The sequence below is a fragment of the Ctenopharyngodon idella genome, chromosome 2 (assembly GCF_019924925.1).
Source record: "Ctenopharyngodon idella isolate HZGC_01 chromosome 2, HZGC01, whole genome shotgun sequence".
NCBI lineage: Eukaryota > Metazoa > Chordata > Actinopteri > Cypriniformes > Xenocyprididae > Ctenopharyngodon > Ctenopharyngodon idella.
In genome coordinates, this window is record NC_067221.1 from 16,125,455 (window position 1) to 16,148,944 (window position 23,490).

At 37.4% G+C, this 23,490-nt stretch overlaps 1 protein-coding gene across 1 annotated transcript; it reads left to right on the forward strand.

Moving 5' to 3' along the window:
- The first annotated feature begins 2,489 nt into the window (after nucleotides 1-2,489).
- LOC127522420 (prostaglandin G/H synthase 2-like) lies at nucleotides 2,490-6,378 on the forward strand. The gene is made up of 9 exons (XM_051912385.1): nucleotides 2,490-2,703; nucleotides 2,836-2,952; nucleotides 3,041-3,184; nucleotides 3,274-3,578; nucleotides 3,681-3,764; nucleotides 4,081-4,327; nucleotides 4,412-4,698; nucleotides 5,035-5,182; nucleotides 5,619-6,378. Exons 1-9 carry the CDS (start codon nucleotides 2,643-2,645, stop codon nucleotides 6,029-6,031), a joined length of 1,806 nt encoding a protein of 601 aa, XP_051768345.1. The 5' UTR covers nucleotides 2,490-2,642; the 3' UTR covers nucleotides 6,032-6,378.
- The last annotated feature ends 17,112 nt before the right edge of the window (nucleotides 6,379-23,490 follow it).

Sequence of the window (23,490 nt, forward strand, 5' to 3'; positions counted from 1 at the left end):
TGCCCGTATTGTCTACATCTTTGCCTTGACACACACACACACACACACGTCTGGTTTACTATTGTGATGAATAGAAGGAAATTATTTGAATGTTTAACGTACACGTCCCCTGTCAATGTGAGTAGGTGCTCCTAATATAATTAATGTGTACAGGTGATGCGTGTGAAGATGATTAGGCTATTTAAAGAATGTTTGATTACTGCTCAGGGAGTTTTTGTGTGCGGGAGTTCTCACTGGTGGGGACCGTAGTACGGTGTACATTTTAGGACTTCCTCACACCTCAGTCATACAACGAAAAGGCGTCATGCCTCAGACTAAGGCTTCAGTCATCGGACAAAATGGCAATGCGCCTCAGACTAAAAGGCCCCGCCTCAATGTGACGTCACGTGCACGCAGTTAAATGTTACACTAAGTTGTATAAAACATCCCACTGAGATTATTTTGTAAATATTATTCACTTGTTTTATTTGCATGTATAAAAAGTTAGCTAAATAACACATTGCAACTAGCTTGCATTGCAAACTATCGTGAACACTATACGAAAATTAACCATGGTTAAAATTTTAACTATGAATTTTTTTTTTGTCGAATTGATAGACTACTATTTGTATAACAATAATTTTACTACAAATACCATAAACTATAGTGTAGCAAAACCCAGGGTAATTTGTGGTTACCATGGTATACTAAAATAACCATGTTTTTTGTTTTATTTGTAGTAAAACCATGGTTAATTTTTATAAGAGAGGTAAAAAATCTTTCGAGCTATTTGACTGCGTTGTTATAAGCACAGCTGCTTTGTGTACAGAGGTTACCAAGGAAACGGCTTTATGCTTTTCTGCTGATCCAGCGCCACCTACTGTCAGAGAGTCGATTAGGCAAGGCAAGGCAATTCTATTTATTTAGCACATTTCATACACAATGGTAAATCAAAGTGCTTTACATAAAAAGGAAACAAATACATAAGAATAAAAATGGAATGCATAAAAAATAAAAATAACAATAAAAACAGAATACCACTATCTGGATGGAGTCACATTTTACATTTTCATTCAGCCCGTTGCTGTTTATCTGCAGACCAATGTGAAAATCAGCATGTTCTTTTCTGTATAGAACCTAACCAGTGTAATATTTAATTAAGGCTCGCACACACATCTTACATCAATTTGGGTATAGTAACAGTTAAATATATAAAAAAGGGAGAAAGAAAAAGACAACTGAAGGACGGCATTATGATGGGAGAAAAGTCCAATAGAAAGTTAGGCAATACCAAAAAACTGTGGGCACTTTCACTTTCGCGCTCAAAGGGGCAGGGGCTCAAGCCCCCCCCCCCCGCCCCTTGTGCACGCCACTGCCGATGACTGAAGCATTTTAGTCTGAGGCATGACGCCTTTACGTTATATGACTGAGGTGTGAGGAAATCCTAAAATGTACACCGTACTACGGACAATTAGTGTCTCCGGCAGGGAACATAGCCAGTTAGTGGGGGGTAATTGTGTCAGATAGTTAGGGGTACAACTTCTGGTTCCTGAGCAGAACGATTATGCTAAGCCCGATGGACTGATTCTTTCCACTGAGTGACTTAACTGGGAAATACAGTAGTGTATCTTCCCCGCTGACGTAAGCCCCTCTACGTGTGATTCTACAAGCTGATAAAGGGGGGTAATGTATTTTATGAGGTTGTGGTGTGTTTTAAACATTAATAAAGAATAGTGTTAACTGTCATTCTGGTGCACTGTTCTCTGCCCCCTCATTTCAAGTGGTTGTTACACTGTCCTTGTGGGGACTCTCCATAGATATAATGGTTTTTATACTGTACAAACTTTCTGCACTTTTACATTTTCAAAGAAAAAAAAGAAAGAAAACAAAACAGTTTCTGTAGCCTATGATTTATAAGCTTGTTTATAAACAATTTAGGTCCCCACGGTGACACGAGGATGTGAACATTCAAGTTTAAGTCCCCACCGGGATGGAAAGACATGTACACGTACACACACACACACACACACACACACACACACACACACATCACAGCTGGTTTACTATCTTTGTGGGGACTCTCCATAGTCGTAATGGTTTTATACTGTACAAACTGTGTAGTCTATCCCCTTACACTAGTCCTATACCCCTAAACCTACCCATCACAGAAAACCTTCTGCATTTTTACATTTTCAAAAAAAAAAAACAAAAAAAAAAAAACCTAATCCTGTATGATTTATAAGCTTGTTTCCTTTATAATAATAATTATATAATTATAGGCTATATTACTTAATATAGCCCATTGTAAATCTGAATATAGCTATAAAACCGTTAAGATGTTTTATTAGGTTTATATATTCCAACGGTTTTTACCAACAGATATAAATAAATACTACAATTTTATTTCAGTTTTATTTAATAAATGAAGACATCTTCCTAAATATAAATCCTTGTTGAATGTGCCACTTGTGGAAAAATGAGGTCTGCTTTTGACGTTACCTTACTTTTTTTTTTTTCTTATCTTGGACATTGCGCAAGAGGTACTTCCTTCCCCAACAGCAGTTAAAAGGCGCAGGATCGCATCAAGGCGCACAGAATTCCACGAGCTACCAGAGTACGCGTCTCTGCTTCGGTGTAGGACATTCTAGATAAAAACTTCTGGAATGAATAAACTGGTTTGCCTGGTGCTACTTTCAAGCTTTTGGATCTTTCCCGGTGAAGGATGTAAGTCAGCTCAGCTATAGCAAAGAAGACTTGAAAGTGCTTCTTTCACAGTTTGATTGTTCTACCCAAATGCAATAACCTATAATCATGCATGGAAATAATCACTTTTTTCTTTATGACTGTTTCTTGCAGACGACCCTTGCTGTGCACAGCCTTGCCAAAACCAGGGTGTGTGTTTATCCAAAGGCGCTGATGCTTATGAATGTGACTGTACCAGGACAGGTTATTATGGTGAAAACTGCACTACCCGTAAGTCTGGCTATGGATGGTCTTTACAGATAAACATTTTACATAGAGAAAATGTGTTCACTCAACACTGTTTTTTCTTGCCTCACAGCTGAGCTTCTCACGCGTATTAGATCAACTCTGAAACCACAGGCAAACATAGTACATTACGTTTTAACGCATTATAAATGGATCTGGGACATTATCAACAACATTTCTTTCTTGAGAGATGGCATAATGAGATACGTCTTGACATGTAAGTTGAATTAAGTTAATTTTAAGTGTAAAACTGAATGTAAATAAAAAATACACAAAGTAAACTATTGCCTTTTTTTTGTTTTACAGCAAGGTCCCATTTGGTCGACAGTCCACCGACGTACAATGCAGATTATAACTACAAAAGCTGGGAAGCATATTCTAATCTGTCCTATTACACCCGCACACTCGCCCCATTGCCTCAGAACTGCCCTACTCTTGAACTCCCAAATGCAAAGCAGGTGGTGGAGAAAGTGCTGTTGAGGAAACAGTTCATTCCTGATCCACAGAGATCCAGTCTTATGTTTGCTTTCTTCGCCCAGCATTTCACTCACCAGTTCTTTAAGTCTGACTTTAAAAAAGGACCAGCTTTCACCAAAGCCCTGGGTCATGGAGTAAGTGGCATTCAAAGCTCTGTCATTAACCATTTTACATCCCATCTAAAGTGTCTAAAGTGGAACTACAATGCAATTTCTAAATGTTCTCTAATGTTTTAGGTGGACTTGGGGCACATTTATGGAGAGACACTGGAAAGACAACACAAACTTCGTCAATTTAAAGATGGAAAGCTAAAGTATCAGGTTTGTGCTATAATGAGACAAATGGACACTGGAAATTTCTGTCATCATTTACTCACCCTCATGTTGTTTCAAACCTGTATGACTGTCATTCTTCTGCGGAACACAAAAGACGCCATTTTGAAGAACCGTTTTTGTCCATACAATGAAAGTCCGTAGGGACCAAAAAACATTGGACCCCACTGACTTTTTTTCAAGACATTCTTCAAAATATTTTATGTTCCTCAGAAGAAAGAAAGTCATACAGTATTGTATGTATACAAGTATTGATTGTTGGTATAATGTGTAAAAGTTAATGAAAACTGTATTTAACCCTTAGGTTGTGGATGGTGAGGTGTACCCTCCGCTGGTGAAGGATGTCCAGGTGGAGATGCACTATCCTCCTCATGTCCCAGAGCAACATAAATTTGCTGTGGGCCATGAAGCCTTCGGTCTGGTTCCAGGTTTGATGATGTATGCTACCATTTGGCTCCGTGAACACAACCGTGTATGTGATATCATGAAGCAAGAGCATCCTGACTGGGACGATGAGAGAATCTTTCAAACCACTCGTCTCATCCTGATTGGTGAGTCAATGTCGCATCATCTGAAACATTACTAATCTTCATAATTTTGTAGAGGGATTAAATATTCCTGCTTTTTTCTCCCAGGTGAGACCATCAAAATCGTGATCGAGGACTATGTTCAGCATCTGAGTGGCTACAACTTCAAGCTCAAGTTTGACCCAGAGCTTCTCTTCAATCAACGCTTCCAGTACCAGAACCGCATTGCAGCCGAATTCAACACTCTGTATCACTGGCACCCGCTGATGCCCGATAACTTTCAGATCCAGGATCAGGTCTACGGCTACCACCAGTTTGTGTTTAACAACTCTATAGTGACCGAACATGGCATCCGCAACATGGTGGAGTCCTTCACTAAACAGATGGCTGGAAGGGTGAGTTTCACTTGTAGATAGAAAGCTTCTTAGAGAAGCCTTATGTTGTTGAAAACCTGTATAATTTGCTTTCTTCTCTGGAACACAAAAAGAAGATATTTTGTAAAATGTTTCAGGTTTTTTTTCCTCATATAATGAAAGTGGGTGAGATCTTTTTGGACCCCATTGACTTTCATTGTATGGACAAAAAAGTTCTTCAAAATATCATCTTATGTGTTCCACAGAAGAAAAAAGTCATACACGTTTGAAACGACATGAGTGTACATAAATGTCTGTCCATCTTTAACTAAACTTTACTGTTTTTGCTAATTTCTCTAATTTTTTTTGTCTGAACAGGTATCTGGTGGACGTAACCTGCCGGCTTCAGTTCAGGGAGTGGCTGTTAATGCTCTGGAGCATTCCAGACAGATGCGCTACCAGTCTTTCAATGCCTACAGAAAACGCTTCAACATGAAGCCCTACTCATCCTTTGAGGAGATGACAGGTAAGACAAACCGTGAACATCACTGGTGTCAATCCTATAGGCCCATTCACACCAAAGATGATAATTATAACTTAAAAGTATTAATAATCATTCTAATCTATGAGAATATGGATGTCTACACTACAATTACAATGATAACGACACAGAAGAACTATATTGTTGGAATCACTCACAGAACAAATTTGTCCAGTTGATGAACCATAAAAACATTGAAAGCCAATCAGAATCCACCTGAGTTTAAAGCGCTTATGCAACTGTGCGCTTAAAAAAAAAATGTTATCATCTGTTGGTGTGTACATTAATATAGTTATCGTTCTTAGTGCCTAAAATATGGCAAAAATTTACAAAGAACTCTTTTTATACAGATTTAGAAATGAGAATATTATGAAAAATACACCTCTTATTCAACTGTAACTTTTTTTGTATGGTAAAACAGGAGACAAGGAGCTGGCAGACGAACTAAAGAAGCTGTATGGTCACATAGACGCTGTTGAGCTGTATCCTGGCCTTCTTGTGGAGAAACCCAGACCCAATGCTGTATTTGGGGAGACTATGGTGGAGATGGGAGCCCCCTACTCTCTCAAAGGGCTCATGGGAAATGCTATTTGTTCTCCTGAATACTGGATGCCCAGCACATTTGGTGGGAAAGTTGGATTTGACATTGTTAACACAGCCTCACTGAAGAAGCTGGTGTGCTCGAATATCAATGGACCCTGTCCGATGGTGTCCTTTCAGGTGCCTGATGTGAAAGTTCAAAGTTTAGAAAACATGAATTCAAGCTCAGTGCACTCCACACAAAATAATGTTAATCCAACAGTTGTCTTGAACGAGCGGAGTTCAGAGCTTTAAAAGATTTTGAAGGTCTCATTGCTTTCACCATGATACTTGATGTCATATTTTAATTTGTTATTTATTTGTGTATTTATTTATTTTAATAATTTATTTCAATGATGTATTTATTGCTGATTTTTCATATTGTTATTGACTTGCAACATGCGTTGTAATCCTTTTTTACACATACTTAAAAAAAAAAATATCACGAGGTGTTCTCAGATGCTTTTGTATGGATTTAGGGTGGATTTTTGTGTCAAATGATAAATGCTGTTTTTGAAAATTGGACATCCAAATGAATCACAATCCACATTACTGTTGACAGTAATGTGCATTTCTTGAATAAAAACTTTTTTGTTTTTTAATATGTTTTCTGTCCATTTTTATGGCAATTATTCTTACTCACACAATTAAAGTATTATATCTACTCGTATACATAGAAATATATACACTGCCAATCAAAAATGTTAAAGATTTTTAAGACATAGATTAAGCATATAAAGAAAGTATACAAAAACACAGAGGTTTGTTTAGGATATAACTAAAATATACATTTTTAAGAAATGAATAGGCTATTTTTATACTTTTAGTGACATAATTTTATAAAAGATTTCTATTTCAAATAAATGCTGTTCTGAACATCTATTCATCAGAATAGAAAGAATACTAAAAAAATGTATCACGGTGCCTACAAAAATATTAAGCAGTACAATTGTTTTCAACATTAATAATAATAAATGTTTCTTAAGCAGCAAATCAGCATATTAGAATGATTTCAAAAGAATCATGTGACACTGAAGACTGGGGTAATGATGCTGAAAATTCAGCTTTGCCCTCACAGGAATAAATTACATTTTGAGATTAAGAGTTATTTTTAATTGTAATAATATTTCACAGTTATCTGCATTTTGATCAAATAAATGCAGCTGTGGTGAGCATGAAAGACTGCTTCCAAAAACATCTTACTGACCCAAACTTTTGAACAGTTTTTAAAAATCTCCTACAAATTTTGTCCAATCTTAAGTTCACCGTACAACATTTATTGGATGGATATTTGATACTTTATTAGATGCATATGCATTCTGAATAGTACAGATTATCATAAAATAATTGTTCTACTGTTCTCTGATTCATTGGATTGTGCTAAAGTTATGTTTCATCCACTGTGCTTGGCCCTGTAATTGCTGTAACAGCTAAAACCTTTCTTACATTACAGGGAAATTGCTGAACTCTCTGAACTTGCAAAGCGGCATGTCTGCCAAAAATGAGGCTGCATAGGGAAAAGAAAATAGTGAATCAGTGAATCTCATGAGCCAGTAGTGGTAGCAGATCCAACTTCCCAACTGGCTTTGCATGATGTGATGCATACTGACTGCAATGAACCCAGACAAAATAACACCACCGTATTGACCTGAGTCAACATACACTGTCAAGCCCCATAACAATCAAGCTGGAAAAATACAGAGCAAACTGCACAGGGTGATGTGCGGGAATGTGCTCATTTGTAGTAGGGCAGGAAAAATTTTGCCATGGCAACTGAAAGTGGTTTAGTGCCTTAAATGTGCTAACTGGAAGAAAAAAAAAAATAGATATAAGAGTTTACTTTTTCCAGACGACAGGCAAAGTTCAAATGCAGAAGACCGCAGGTTCTCTGTGAGGAGGGAAGATTTCTGTTTAAGACGTAGATAAAGGGAAGTGGTTAGTTGAAGGTAGCTTAAATATAATAGAATATTGACTAAAAAATATTCTTCATGGCTTCTCATTCATGAGGGATAATTTGAAGTTAGGGAAATGAAAGGGTGGAACTTTTAAATTGCTTGAAAAGAAGGAAAGGCTCAGGCCGAAACATATCAAAAGAGTTCATTGCACTGCACTGAAAGTGTGCCTGCCCACAATAAACTAAAAAGAATAAAATGTTAATTAGAGAAACTGGGTTACCATTGTGCTGAGACAATTCTTTGGGTGTTTCTGGGAACTTTCAGGAAAGGCTCTACAAGCACCAACATGCCAAACAAAACCTGGTGAAAAATGTCTCATTCATTGGTGTGGTGAGCCAAATTACCTAAGTGACAGTTGAAAGTGAGATGGATGTTTAGTCTAAGGGAAAGGAAGAGCAAACGTCTCAAAGGCTCGTGTTTATAAAGCACATCACTCACAAGGGTCAACTGGGGTTACAAATCACTGATGCAATTTAGGTTACGAAACCCACATGCTCACTACACGTGTGTTGTATAAGAAGCAGAAAAGAGCTGGAAACTGACTGGTTAGAAAAGAAAAATTGGCCAAGGATTGTGTAGCGCTGACCAGCCTCGATTCTATCAGACAGAACATAGCTCAGGACTTGGCTTAGCAACTACACTGAAAAAATATTAACCTAAAATTGTCACGTTTCAGTTTGTGTTTGGACTTTCTGTTTGTATTTCCTTTGTTCAGTTTCCCACCACTCCTTTGTTTCTATGGTTACCATCATTGAGTTCATTTGTCCCAGCTGTCTGATTAATTATCTTGTAGTGTTTCTTTCAGTTTTTTGTCTGTCCTCGTCATTGTAATTTTGGTTGTTCTGTTCCTGGTTCCGGGTGTTTTGAATTTGTTTGAATGAAGAAGAAGAAGAAGAAGAAGAAGAAGCTGCTGCATCAAGATCCTTACTATATTTCTTTGTGCTGCAACCAGCATCCCTGACAGAAATGTGGTAACATCTAAATTAACTAGCTGAATCATCCTTATACACTAAATAATACCTATTTATAGAAAAGAAGAAAGAAAGGGAACAACTGCAAGTTGCCACTTAGTCTCCAGTGTGTTTGTTCCATTAAATTGATGTTCAGTCCAGACTGAATGAGAAGACGACTGTCTTTTGTCCTGTTGTGAAAAACATGCTGGTCAAATTCAGACAGTGTTGATTAACTCTCTTAGCATCTACATATATATATTTCATATTAAGATCAAACTAACACTGTACTTTCTTTAAAAAAAAAAAAAAAAAAAAAACAGTTGAGGGGGTGAATTTAAATAAGAGATAGTATTTTAATGTATGTTTTGTCTTATTTTGAAACATTTTAAAAAATCTTTGTCAAGATTATTGTCTTTTGTTCACGTGTTTGCTGTCCACACCAACACGGCATTTTCAAAACCGCAGCTTTTTCTATGCGGTTTGGCCGTTCGTCCACAAGCAAACGCAGCATCCGGTAACTGAAACCGAACTTTTTTGAAAACTCCGGCCAGGGTGAAGATTTTTAGAAATTCCGGTTACAGCGTTGCCGTGTAGACGGTGAAACCTGAGATTTTGGCCAGTGACATCGGAGCGCGCGCTGTTATCCCCTTTGTTTACATGAGGCTAGTCTGTGCAATGGAGGACGTAGCCAAAATATTGCTGCTTATAACTGCGCTACCAGGGCTTATAAGTTAACATGTATACAGAAACATTCACAGTTCTCCCATTATACTGCAGAACAGAGGCGTCAGAATGCAATACTACGCAGGTAGGCTAATTTTTAAATATTTTCAATGACTTTTGGACTTAAAGCCTTCTTTTGTGGATGGATTTATAAACTGAGAAATAAAGTTGAACAAACATAAACATGGACTCTTAATGATGATGAACAGAAAAGGAAATATTGCATATAAAATTATATCAAAGTATGAACTAACATGTGCAATACAGTAAATATGCTTACACTACTCTAAATCAATGGACAGATGTGCTGTCCCAGTCACCCAAACGTTGTGTCCCAATCACCCAAATGTTACCAAAAAAAAAAAAAAAAAAAAAAAAAAAAAATATATATATATATATATATATACAGTGCTTGTGTGGATGCGTTGTTGTTTTTTTTTTTTTTTAAACGAAGAAGGAAAAACTCTATAAAAAAACTTTATAAAAATATAAACTTTATAAAAATGGTGTTTCTTGTTTCCTTTCCATTTAGCCTTGTTGGTTTCCTTAGTTACTGTTTAGTTTCACCTGTCTCTAGTTTAGCTTCCTTTGTTTGCCCCTTGAATATATATATAGCCTTGTGTTGTGTTTATTGGTTCTTGTCTTTGATTTGTGTGGTGGTATAGAGGGTATGCATGGACGTCACTTTCACGCCGGAACGCGCTCCCTCAGCTGGACTGATTGGCAAAAGAACCGGCTGCATGACTGGATTTAATAGGGGAAAATGCGAAAACGCGAGTAAAACAAACAATTACACTAAAGGTTGGGCTCGAAACTGTTCCTTATGACATGTCAAAGAAACCTAATTCATGGATATCGGCATGCAGCCAGGAATCGTGTTTCCTGACATTTATATGTGCCTGATTTCGTCGCCGGGGAAATACATAAAGCAAATCTGCCTGTGAACGCTTTATATAAATACAATATAAGTAGTTCTAAATCGGAGTGATCACTTATATCTGTTATATATTTCGTCATATCGTCCAGCCCTAAAACTTGTATAGTTTTTGTCAGTGTTTATTTAAAAACACCCAATTATGCAGAATATAAGATGGTAAATATTTAATTGATGAGTTGTCAACACAATATATAACAATACAATATATAGGGTATGACTTTACCCCAAAATCCTGCCACTCAGTCTTTTGCCACTCAGTGGGCGTAACCACAGTCATAACGGTCGACAGTGACATCAAGTGCATACCCTCTATACTCTCCTTTAATTCTCCTACATATTTTGGTTTTGTGATTAATGACTGTTTAAAATAGGATTCCTTGTTTGTGCGTGTTGTTTTCCACACCACAATGTGACAATCTTGAGGGGCCCTTATAGATGTTTGCAAAGGACCGCTAGTGGGCTCTGGCCTCCTGGTAGAGAACCACTGCTTTAGCATAATTTTGTGTATACACAAAATACATTTTCAAAATAATCAAAATAACACATGAAACTATCCACATGCTAATATATAATTATATTTTACATACAATAATTAATTAAAGTTTAATAATAAAGATTTAGCACAGCATTTCAAATCAACTTTAAACTGCTGTTACAGAATCAGGATAAGCCACTTAGGGCATCTAATATAATTTAAAAAAAAAAGTTGAGAAACGGGTGATACAACCACAAGCATGTTTACACTGATTTATGCAGCATGACTTTGATTGACATTACATTATTGACTGCAGGTGTGAGTGATTAGAAATACGGTTGTATTCATGGCAACAATGCAACAGACAACCCACACTTACACATTCACACTGTAAACACTTTCTAGTTAGTCTAGACAATTTCACCTGAAAACCCACTCAATACACTACAAATACTTTGCATAAATAATACAGATTGCATAAAGTATGAAGTGTACGTCATTCAGTTATGCGTAAACACATTGATATGAGACCACGACACATATGACAAATTGATGATTAATGCACCATTGAACAAATACAACATGACAAGCAGTGACAGACCTGTCATTAACAGATACAGATCATCTAGATAACATTAACATCATTCACTACACTGCTGTGATTGTAAAGTATAACAGGTGAATCTACACGTCATTTAGTTTTGTATTGGCATAACAGGACCACAACTATGACCAACTCATGATTAATGCTATATAAAACTGTCAATACAAGACAAGCTTTGACAATTCTGGCATAAATGAATTTGGTTAATATGGTGTGGGATGACATTAACATATTTTAATGCACATTGTCTAGACATACAATTAAATTTTTTTGTAAATGCTAGTTAATATGTATGGTCTTTGATATCACAATTTCTTACGTATCGGTTGCAGGTCACCAGCAGATTTCATCTGACAATGAGATGAGTTTCATTCATATGATGTCAGACGATGACATTGGACTAGACAGATTTCTCAATACAAGAATTACACAAACAAACAAAAAAATCGCTTTCTGCAACATTGCTATATCATTGCCAGTTAATTGCATGCTGACAGTTATATTGTTGATATTTCAAATCATTCAGTCAAATAATACAGTTCAGGGGGATCCAAATGTCTGAGACCACTTTGACAATCTGGGGTTCAAAATCTAATTGAAACCTTGAAATAAACAGAAATTTTTAGGATTTTGAACAAAAACAAAACAAAACAACAAACAAACATTATGATGTAAAATCAAAAAAGAAAAGTGTAAGATTCAACATTAAAGGCACATTATGTAAATTTTCGCCGCTAGAGGTCACCTATACAAAACAAAGGCGTAGGTTGATGATGCCGAGATTTAGCGTGGAATCTTGGGAGCTGTCGCTTCACGTCACAGCCGGTGGAAAAGAATCAGGACGGGACTCGGGCAGAAATCATGTTCATGGATGAGATTATTAACGTTACTGTAGTATGAAGCAGAGCAGGGCTGAGTGCTGTGGGAGCGGAACGAGGCCGCTGGAGCAATTGCTAATGAGAGACGAGCGCGACACATGCCTTGAGAGCAGCGCAACTTTTATTATGCCGCAGTCGCCAGACTCACCACTTCCGCTTTTTCCAGTCAAGCGTATGAAGTAACACAGCGCTGTTTATTAGATTAGATACATTTGAGTGTGTTGAAAATGATGTTGTAACATTACTCTGAGCGTTCGCTCAGCGGCTGCTATGAGACACTTGTTACACACTGCAGTAAGCTAGATCGATATTAGAATATCATATTAATAAATGCTGGATAGCTGGAGTTGACATGCTATTAGTTTTAAATCATATCGTATGATGGAGAAAATGCTGTATTACTGTTACTAAAAATAAAGCTGCATCTGATTATGCTATGTTAGCCACTTGACAAAATATTGTTTTTCTCTAAGGCATGGTACAAACATGCAATCGAGGAAAATCAAGAAAACGAGATTCAAACAATAAGACTAAACATGTTGAGCTATAAAACAATGATTAGTTTTCTGTCTATAAATATAACCAAACAGTTGTTCTCTTGTCTAATAAAACATGTAATATATTAAAGGATCTTTGTGTTTCCATGGTTTCTACAAAACAAAACTGTAAGTCGAGGGTAACGCAGGTATGATGTCATTGATAGGTGACGCACGGACATGGTCCGTGTCCTGGTTAAAATGGCTTATCTCTCCGGATTTAAACATTCTTTGTTAAACATTGATAATAATATTTATCATGACAAAGCAAAATAGAAGCACTTTCATATTTAAGGTCAGCTAGATGGGGTCATTTGAGAATTTGTTATTTACAGCTAAGTTTATATTGTTTCTTATGTTGAAACAGGAAATTTCCATTAGTATATCACCACTGCACTGTTTATATACCAAATAAACAGAGTGACGCAAAATGAAACAAAGTGGTCTAATGACCTCTGCACCTGTATACGCATCTCCTATCTGTTTATATACATCCTCTTCATATCCTTTCATATAATCAATGTAGTCAGAATAAGATAGTGGGCAGCACTTTTTCCAAATTTTAGTTACTTTGTCATTATTTAAAAATTAAATTCTCAGTTCATTATGGGCATTTCTGATCTGACTCAGAGAAGTAAAAAGTTAAATATTTGAGAAGCTTAAACATCTAAAGTAAAGCTGGCACAGAGGACAGGTGAGTGGGTGTGTATTGACCGGATGTGTTGTACTTGTAAGGGTGAAGTTAACTATACTACCAGATTCCTTCAGCGCACATTTTTTAAATCTCTTAGGCAAGGCCTGTTGCTAAGGACACAGGGCTGTTTATTTGTTTTGAGCGGGGTGTAAATCGATGATATCAGCTCATACTGTCACTGCTCAGCTCATAGTGATGTCAAAGACACAGATAAACATTTAAGAGAAATATAGTTTCTCAACTTTTATCGACAGTTTTGTGAAGTATGAATCGGCCGTCTGGGAATGTACATTTTTCCTTTCACTACACCGACTGCTTGCTTTACTACCCTGTAAAGGAAAAAAAAGAATCTTAAACACGTTTCTCCCACTGACTCATGGTTTGCTGTAAACCGGACTGTAGCCACTAATACGTGTTGATTTTGTAAAACTCATTTTCAAAAAAGCTTCAGAAGCCGGAATGATTCACTAAACCTGGTGGTCTGTGCGTGTGGAGCAGGAATTTCTGTATTAGAGTTCTGTCTCTGTCTACACATTTTGGATGTGCAACAGGCGTCTGGCACAAAACTGGAATGGAAATGTCTATGGATGAAAGATAACAAGTGAAAGTTCAGACCACCTGTATAGAGAGGATGATTATGCACAGCCATCATATGACAAGTCTAACTTGTAAAAAAAACTAAACAAAACAAAACAAAACAAAACACATGATATGTATTGATCTGTTGGTTATTGTTTTGTAATATCTGTATTGTGTTACATTTTATTACAGTATATACATAGGTCTATACACACACACATACCATTTGTGTATCTGTGTATTGTAGGCCTATATAGTATTTTGAATAAGCTACTGTTTTCATTCAACAGCCAAAAAATAATAATCATAATCTAAACAATTTTACATCTTTCCACAATAAATCTTCAAAATATAAGTTTTGAAAGATATTCACAAAACAAATAAGGAAAACACAATTCAATTTGCATGCTTTTGTGATCTTTCTGGTGTGTAGACACATGATTTTGTACTTACCTTCATTGTAATGCTTATGAAACCAGAGACAAATTCCTTTAAGGGCACTGTGGGAATAGGTTGCAGATACTCATAGGGTTGTTCCAAAAATGTGTTTTTGTCTTACCCTGATTCACTCTGGTTGTCATATAGGGGAGACTTCTGTAACTCACTGATTTTTTGAGCTAGAGTGCTCAAACTTGCATACCAAGTACCCACATTTGTTTACTACAAAAGGCACCAATTCAAACCTCAGCGTGAATATCACAGCCCCTATAAGGTAATGTAAAATACATGGTGTGCCTTTGTTACAATCTACCATACCTGGGTAGGATGTAACACGTTTGACTCGGAAGTGTGTGTACTGTAAATAAGTCTACTAGAACAAACTTCCTTGTATGGTATTTATACTTAATGAACACTTGAATCCAGTGTACCTGTGTAAAGAACATGTATAGGTCTAAAAAAAAAAAATCTGTCAATGTGTGTGTGAGTCAATGTGTGTGAAAATTCCCAATCAGAGTCACAATGGTGACAAATGAATGTTGTTAACCCTGGAGTGCAGGCTTTGTGGGCCCAGAAACTGCATAAGGCACATTTTACCCACATGTCCTTTGGCTTTGAATTTGCCAAATGGCTCCATACAGACAACAAAAAAGTTTCCATTGTTGCGGTCTCAGAATCCTCACCAACATTTCAACATTTTCTTCACAACTGATCTGAATGACCTGCCCTTCTTTAAAACCTTATCATTTCATTAATACACTGGCAGCCCTTTTCCTCCTCACACATCTTCCTTTTCCACTGTATAGGCATTCTGTAAAATTAATAAAAAGAAACTGTTCTTAATTGTATGCAAGGGGATGCTTATAACACTTTTTAAAGATATGTTACAACCCACCCCAGTGTTTAGCTAGCCATATCAAATAAGTTTGTGCATCATATAAGTTATAATATTATGCGTTTATATTTTAGACCTGTCGGGATGGTTTTCGTGGGAAATTGCGTACACACATCACTCACCCTTTTGTGTCTCGTCATATCCGTAAATAGAGAAAAGTTGCTCTGGCTGAGCATGGCGGTTACTCAACAGGTGAGTTAGGTATTTTATTTAACAGATAACATGGCATATGTAGCTCTCTAACAGAGTTTATTGTAAATCATTATCTATTGTGAAGGCTTGTTTCATTATGGGTTGTTGAAGCGCTGCGCTGGAATTTAATTTCAAAGTACTATGTCAATTAATGGTAAAGCTACAGCAATGTCTTCAGCTAGTCAGCTTGAGAGTATCTTAAGCCAGTAGTGAGGATAATATTCCTCTGTACAAACACGCAGAGCCGAAGCACAACCAAAACAATGTTCTTCTGCAAAATGCATGCAGTTTTGTTTTTTAACTGCTAGAGGGACAAGAGTTAAATACCCTGCTCCCAAATCGCTTACTTATACTATGCCCTAAAAGTATGTAGGACTGCTGTTTTTGTGAAGAAAAAGTACATACTTTTGAGTGTGTAGCAGAATAGTAGGCAAGCAGGTTTCCTGTTCAACCTTACCAGTCTGTTCTGTTAGCTCAGGGTCTCTTTGTTGCGCACACACGTGCACTGCAAAAGTTTTGAGAAGCCTACAACGAACTGCGCCATTCTCAAAACACAAATTTTATATATGCCTAGACTAGAGACTACATGCAGTCCCTCATTTGCCTGCATATGCCAATAAAGGTCTCATTTTGTCATGTCATTTTACTTTGAATTACTGTTACTCAGAAAAAATACTTCATGCCAAATATGCCACCATAACTTTGAGCTCATAAGCTTAGAGGAACTAAAGAGATCTGACCTGCAGGTGAACTTTAAGGGACAACAGGTTTATATGCTAGTATACTGAAGGGAGCAGTGGACAATGGTCTTCAGCCATCACTATCTGAATAAATTATATGAGAGTTGCTCATGTAGTGGTTTTTACGACATTTCTGGGAAAGCTCTGGTCATCATCCAACAAGTATAAAAGAAATTATAGTAATAACCGAGGAACTGAGTCCAGAGCCACAGTCATCATCATTCCTGGCTATGAGTTTCCATGCTGGTTTAGGCTGGTTCTTTTTGTAATGTATTGTAATGTAATTTGTATTCATACTTGTCACTACCAAATATCCATCATACTTTTTTTTTTTAAAGAAATTTGCAGAGGTTCAGTGCAGAGTTTCAGTGGAACTTTTAAAGTAAAGTATTGTTACATATTCCCAGTTTTGTTTAACCTTGTGTTTTATGTTTTTATGTTTGACTTTTAGGTTACATTCTGCCCTGTTCTGTTCTTGTGCCACATGTTGTAGTCCTGTGTAGTTTTCTCTGTTGTTTTCTTAGAGTAAGTTTACATGACAACAATGTACCAAACACAGAAAAGTTTTTCCTTTGCATTTTTCGCGTACAGGTGACAACGTTTTCAAAATGATCCGTTCACACGGATCCACGATAACGACTATCGCTGTCTTATGCATGCCAGGCCAGTAGTTGGCGATGTCACTTTGTAAAGAAACACTACGCACCTATAGATTAAACACGTAATACGCATGCACGTGGCATCACATTTTTCACAAATTTGTGTTTTTATATTTACACAGAGACGGTATCATATTCAAAAACTTGTCCTCTGAAACCCGCTTTCAATAGTTTGCGTTTTCAGGCCCCCAAAACACCGTTGTCGTGCAAATAAATACCCAAAACGCATAAAACGTTTTCTGTTTTTAGTTGAAAACGGTGTCGTGTAAACAGCCCCTTAGTCATTTGTATTTTTGTTATTTCTAAACCTCTGAAATTGGATCCTATACTCTCCCTCATTTCTGAGTTTCACCCAACCTTACAAGTATACACAGGAAATTTGATGGATTTCACAGACTAGCATCCTAATGGAAGCCATGCTGACTCACATATGAGGCGCTTATATAATCACAAACATTCATGCACAGACATGCACCACCTGCTCATTCACATTTCTTCTGCACCCTCTTTATTCACGCTATGCAATATTTTCCAAGCTTTAACTCTTTCTATGGCAAACCAGTGTCCAACATTGGTTTGCAGTGTCCGATATTGACAGAAAACCAGTATTGTTCACACCTGATTCTTGGATTTTCTGTGACAGCATCCAGCCAGAGTTTTTTTTTTTTTTTTGACAATCAATACTTACCTGTTGTAAAACATGTGTTACATGTGTTAGATGGATGTCCTCCTGTTTCTGACTCCCAATGAGTGTACAATAATGATGCATGTGATTGGAAGATGAAAGTGGACAGGCCTGTTCAATATGTCATACATTGCATTATTTATCTTGTGTTTCAGATTAAAATTATGGAATACCAATGGAATCAAGCAAAAAAAAAAAAAAAAAATTAATTCACAAAGAATCTCAGACATGGAGACAGTTATTTCAATTACCTCTTGTGAAACAGGATCAAACATTCTTATTCTTGATTTACTGTTTATGCCAAGGTTTAAACTATTTTTAAATTGGAGAACTCGAAATCTTTTGTTTCGAATCAGTGGTTCGGATCATGTAAACAAAGCCTCGTTTACTGAAATCACGTGACTTTGGCGCTCCGAACCACTGATTCAAAAAAAAAAAAAAAGTAAAGCTTCGAAGCAGTGTTTTGAAATCGCCCATCACTAGATATTGTTGAAAAGTCGTTATTTTGTTTTTTTGGTGCACAAAAAGTATTCTCGTCGCTTTATAATAGGTAGAACCACTGTAGTCACATGAACTGTTTTAAATATGTCTTCATTACCTTTCTGGATCTTGAGAGGTTCAGTGATATTGCTGGCAATAGAGGCCTCACTGAGCCATCGGATTTCATCATAAATATCTTAATTTCATGTGGAACGACATGAGGGTGAGTAATAAATGACATTATTTTCATTTTTGGGTGAACTAACCCTTTAAGGCATTGTCAAGAATCAAGATACATCTTCATTAAGTTTGCTTTCTTTACTTGCTTTCTATCTGATTACATATGTTTCCCCCCTTTTGTTTGCTTTGCAAAAATAGGAGAATCAGTTTTTTTTAGTTAATTGAACGTTATAATTTACAGCGTTTGGCATCTTTACCATGCTAATAATAAAATTTTAAGAATTTTTTGACTATATGGTCTGAATATAGAATATCAGAGTGGTTCACTCTGTGTTATGGTTCACTCATACAAAAGTAAGCATTCCTAACAATCCAGCACTGAGTTGTGTAATTTCCGCTTCAAGTTATGATAAAACCATATGAGGTCAGCATGGGAAACAAACAGATGTGTTGTCGCTTCTGTGTTGAAAAAAAAAGTAGAGCAAGCTTTCTTGCCAGGTCTGTTGTAAGACTGGAGATTCACACTTCCTCAAAACTTTCACTTCTTACACAACAGGCTGGCTGACTCCTTTGGCTACGCTGTGCCAGGCACTAACACACTGTTGTGGCAGAAGGAAGTTTACATTCAGAAAGGTCAGCTTGTATGAGCTAGAAAATCTGAACTTTAGATGAACCTATACATTTAAAGGGGTCATGAACTGCGTTGTTTTATTGTTTTATAATGTTTCCTGGGTTCACTTATAATGTTATTATGCTTTACATCCAAAATTGTCATAATTTATAAATAAAAGGCATTTTTCCTACACTGATTTTAGCCCTCTGGTTTGAACGCTCTGTTTTAAGGGGCATGTCTGCTGTGAGACTTCAGTCAAAGACTATAGAACACAAGATGCGTCACTCATATTGTTTTGAATGGGAGAAAAGTGCAATGCGCAATATGGCGGAATAAGTCCTGCCTTTTAAATAAAAGCCAATTGCCGATTGGTAAAGTCATCGCGTCACTGCAGCGGCCATTAGAAGCTCCGGTTTCTATAGAAACAGTCAGACGCGTGTAACGAGTTATAATAAATACAATTTGAATGTAACACATTGCTTTTTCACTAAAATCCTACTATTGTATTTTGTATTTATTTATTTCTGTTTTTCTTTAAGTAATATATGTCTACTGTTCACTGTTTAGAGACTTTTATTTTAACATCTTCTCCTGGTGCTCTACTGACGCCATTTTCAAGTGAGTGCACACCTCTCGCCAGTTCGCTTTGTTTATGCTGGGGAGATTATTGTCTTTATTTAAAGAGATATGAACTTTATTCATGTTAATCCACAGGAATGACGTTAATGCTGGGCGTGGCTGTCAATAAATCCCCTTTTGGTGAACAGAAGTGAAAGTGTCCTGGGTCTTCTTATGCACAACGCAGATGATGGTAACGGCGGTCAGCAACGGATCGTTACATTGGTGCCGTGACCCGGATTTGAAGATTTGCTTCCAGATCTACGTCAGTTGGGTCGCCGAGGGACGCTGCATTGAGGTTCACTGTTTTGTTAGTAAAGAACTGTGAGAAAACAAACAGACATTTGGTATTTCTAATATTTATTTTCGAATTTTCTCATTTAAGTGACTATTTTTACTCCCATTTACTCCCATTGTGAGGGAAAGTAAAGTGAAAAGAACTCCTGTATTATGCTCCACATGTGTAATTGATCATGATCCCAATCCAGTAGCTGACACTGTGCCCTTAGCTGTTCCAGACATGACAGATCCAAACTGGGAAGGTTTGATAGCACACATTGCTCAACAAGTGGGGCAGACCATGTTAGCATCTCAAAAAGAGGCTAGTTATGGTAAAGAAGAGAATAGAGGTGCACAAACACCAAGGCTAGGTACCAGCAAGACCAAAATACCTTCACTTAACTTGACTGGAGTGAGGTTGGTCATGCAGAGTGAAGCAAAAGAGGCCCCAGTGTACCGTGTTGATGCATCAGACAAGCTTAGTGTGCGCGAATGGGAGGAACTGATGGACACGTATCTGAGAAAAAGAGGAATACCATTAGCAGAGCAGCATCAAGAGATCTTAAGCAGACTAATGGGTAAAGCTAAAGATGTCGTCAGAGTCACACTCCGTTGTAATTCAGCTTTAAACCCAGTTGAGAACCCAAAAGTTAATCGAGCTTTGGGGAGTATGCTCCGAACCCTGCCCCTGAAAGAAAAGCACAAATGGCCAGAGCAAATACAAACACTGACCTTCGCCTACAATGCTACAGTCCATGAGACCACAGGGTACGCTCCATTTCAGCTTATGTTTGGTCGTGTACCGAGATTGCCGGTGGACGTTATGTTCAGACAGGTGCTACATGACCCCGTAGTTGTTGATCATGGTACTTACCTGAAGTCGTTGATGTCATACCTCCATGAAGCAGCTGAGATCGCGCAGTGACATTCTGAAAAAGAGCAGCGTAAACAGGCAAAAGGTTACAACAAGAAAGCCAGAGGTACATGTCTGAATACTGGGGACCGTGTGCTGGTGGCAAATAAAGGAGAAAGAGGAAACTAGCAGATAAGTGGGGCCCTGTAGTGTACACTGTAGTGGACAGAAACCTGCAGATGCACACTTACAAGCTGAAAGATGAAAAAGGAAGTGTGAGGATAGTGCACAGGAACCTGCTGTTGGATATTAGTTTCCTACCTGTTGAGTCGCCTGATGAGGAGGGAAGCATTCTACCTTCTGCAGGAGAGTCAGAGTGTGAGACACACAGCATCAGGAGTGAGTTCTGCGTGAAAGACTTTGATCCGATGGATGTGGAGGAAAGAACCATGAGATGGGTGAATGAAGACACTGAAAGCCTGGTAGTTCAAGAGTCTGAAAGCCCTGCATTTCAAGACTCTGCTGTTGAGGAAGCTTTGGGAACAGACTATCTCAGTTCAGATGGAAAAGAGTCCAGTGATCAGTTGCAGACTCAAGAGATCAGTAGCAGGGATCTTCCTCAGAGTGAACTTGAAGCCAGTCCAACATCTCTTGACGTTAACTTTGACTGTGACACAGATACACATACACAAGTTCTGACTGACACTCATATTGACACATACTGACACCCAAGTTCCAGTTCCTGACATTCAGGGTGTTAGAACACGAGCAGATAGAGTTGTTAAGAAAGTGAACAGATTAATTGAGTCGATGGTTTAGAAACCCTTTTACATCCAAGGTGTAGGAAGTAATCTAAAAAAGAGAACTGGGTCATTTCTTTCTCTGTTCTAAAGAGTTTTCTTATGTGTTTTGTTTTTGTATGATGTGAAGAGACATTTTGATTCCAAATATGAAATATAAGGGTCAGGTCATATTATGGTGTACAAGGCATCGTAATGTTCCCAGATGATCTTAGGTTTGATCACCCTGAGGTTTTTCTTGACCTAATAGTGGGTAACTTACAAGTTGAACTAATGAATGTTTCATTGTAGACCTGACCTGTACCAGTCATTTGGTTTGGATCCAGTATGGATTTTAGTGAAATCCGGAAAGGGTGAATGTAACGAGTTATAGTAAATACAATTTGAATGTAACACATTGCTTTTTCACTAAAATCCTTCTATTGTATTTTGTATTTATTTATTTATTTCTGTTTTTCTTTAAGAAATATATGTTGATTCTACTGTTCACTGTTTAGACTTTTATTTTGACGTCTTCTCCTGGCGCTCTATTGACACCATTTTCAAGTGAGTGCGCGCCTCTCGCCAGTTCGCATTGCTTATGCTGGGGAGAGGATTGTCTCGTTATGGAAAGCCCGCAAGAGAGATATGAACTTTATTCATGTTAATCCACAGGAATGAAGTTAATGCTGGGCGTGGCTGTCAATAAATCCCCTTTTGGTGAACAGAAGTGAAAGTGTCCTGGGTCTTCTTATACACAACGCAGATGATGGTAACGGCAGTCAGCAACGGATCGGTTACATGCGCGCCTCCGAAATGATATGCAAGAGACGCGCACTTTAGGACTGCGCATGTGCATTAGCTTGATCTAGCCTGAAAAATACCGTTTTTTTTGTCATGATTCGAGAATTTAGAAACAAAATTTGTGAGACAGTTGTTGTCAAATTTCATTCGTGATTTCAAATATGAAATTTAATTGAAAGCTTGGCAAACAGCTTTGGAGAATTTGATGTTTCCCCATTCAAAGAGATAGGAGTTGTACTTGAATGCCCGAGAGGCGTTTCAAAGATGGCCGCCGAGTGAAATGACTTGTCTTAAAAGGACTTTGCTTCAGTGTAAACGCCCATTACTATGATTGGCTGACATCTTTGCAATATGAAATAGCTAAGTATTACTCTCTCTTTTAGCGCGTTTTTACTATTACAGCTCTCAAAGTTAACTAATCGTGAAAAGCGTTGCATACATTTAGATCTATGGCATTATATTTAGATAGTGGCATGAAAGGTTGCAGAGATGAACATTGTAGCCGATGTTGTTAAGCGCATGAAAGCAGTGATCTCGTCATTGCACCTCAATTTCTGTACACTAACAAACGCTTTCATCTTCACTAACAGAGCAACCGCGAAATAATTAAGAGCTATTGTTGAAATAAAACGCGAGTTTTGCACCTCCGTCACTAATAACCTCGCGCTGTTTGATTGACAGCTTCAGCGCGCGCTGCTCCAAAGGGAGCTTTCTTTGATCGCTTATATATATATATATATATATATATACAGGTGCTGGTCATATAATTAGAATATCATCAAAAAGTTGATTTATTTCACTAATTCCATTCAAAAAGTGAAACTTGTATATTATATTCATTCATTACACACAGACTGATATATTTCAAATGTTTATTTCTTTTAATTTTGATGATTATAACTGACAACTAAGGAAAATCCCAAATTCAGTATCTCAGAAAATTAGAATATTACTAATGACCAATACAAAGAAAGTATTTTTAGAAATCTTGGCCAACTGAAAAGTATGAACATGAAAAGTATGAGCATGTACAGCACTCATTACTTAGTTGGGGCTCCTTTTGCCTGAATTACTGCAGCAATGCGGCGTGTCATGGAGTCGATCAGTCTGTGGCACTGCTCAGGTGTTATTAGAGCCCAGGTTGCTCTGATAGTGGCCTTTAGCT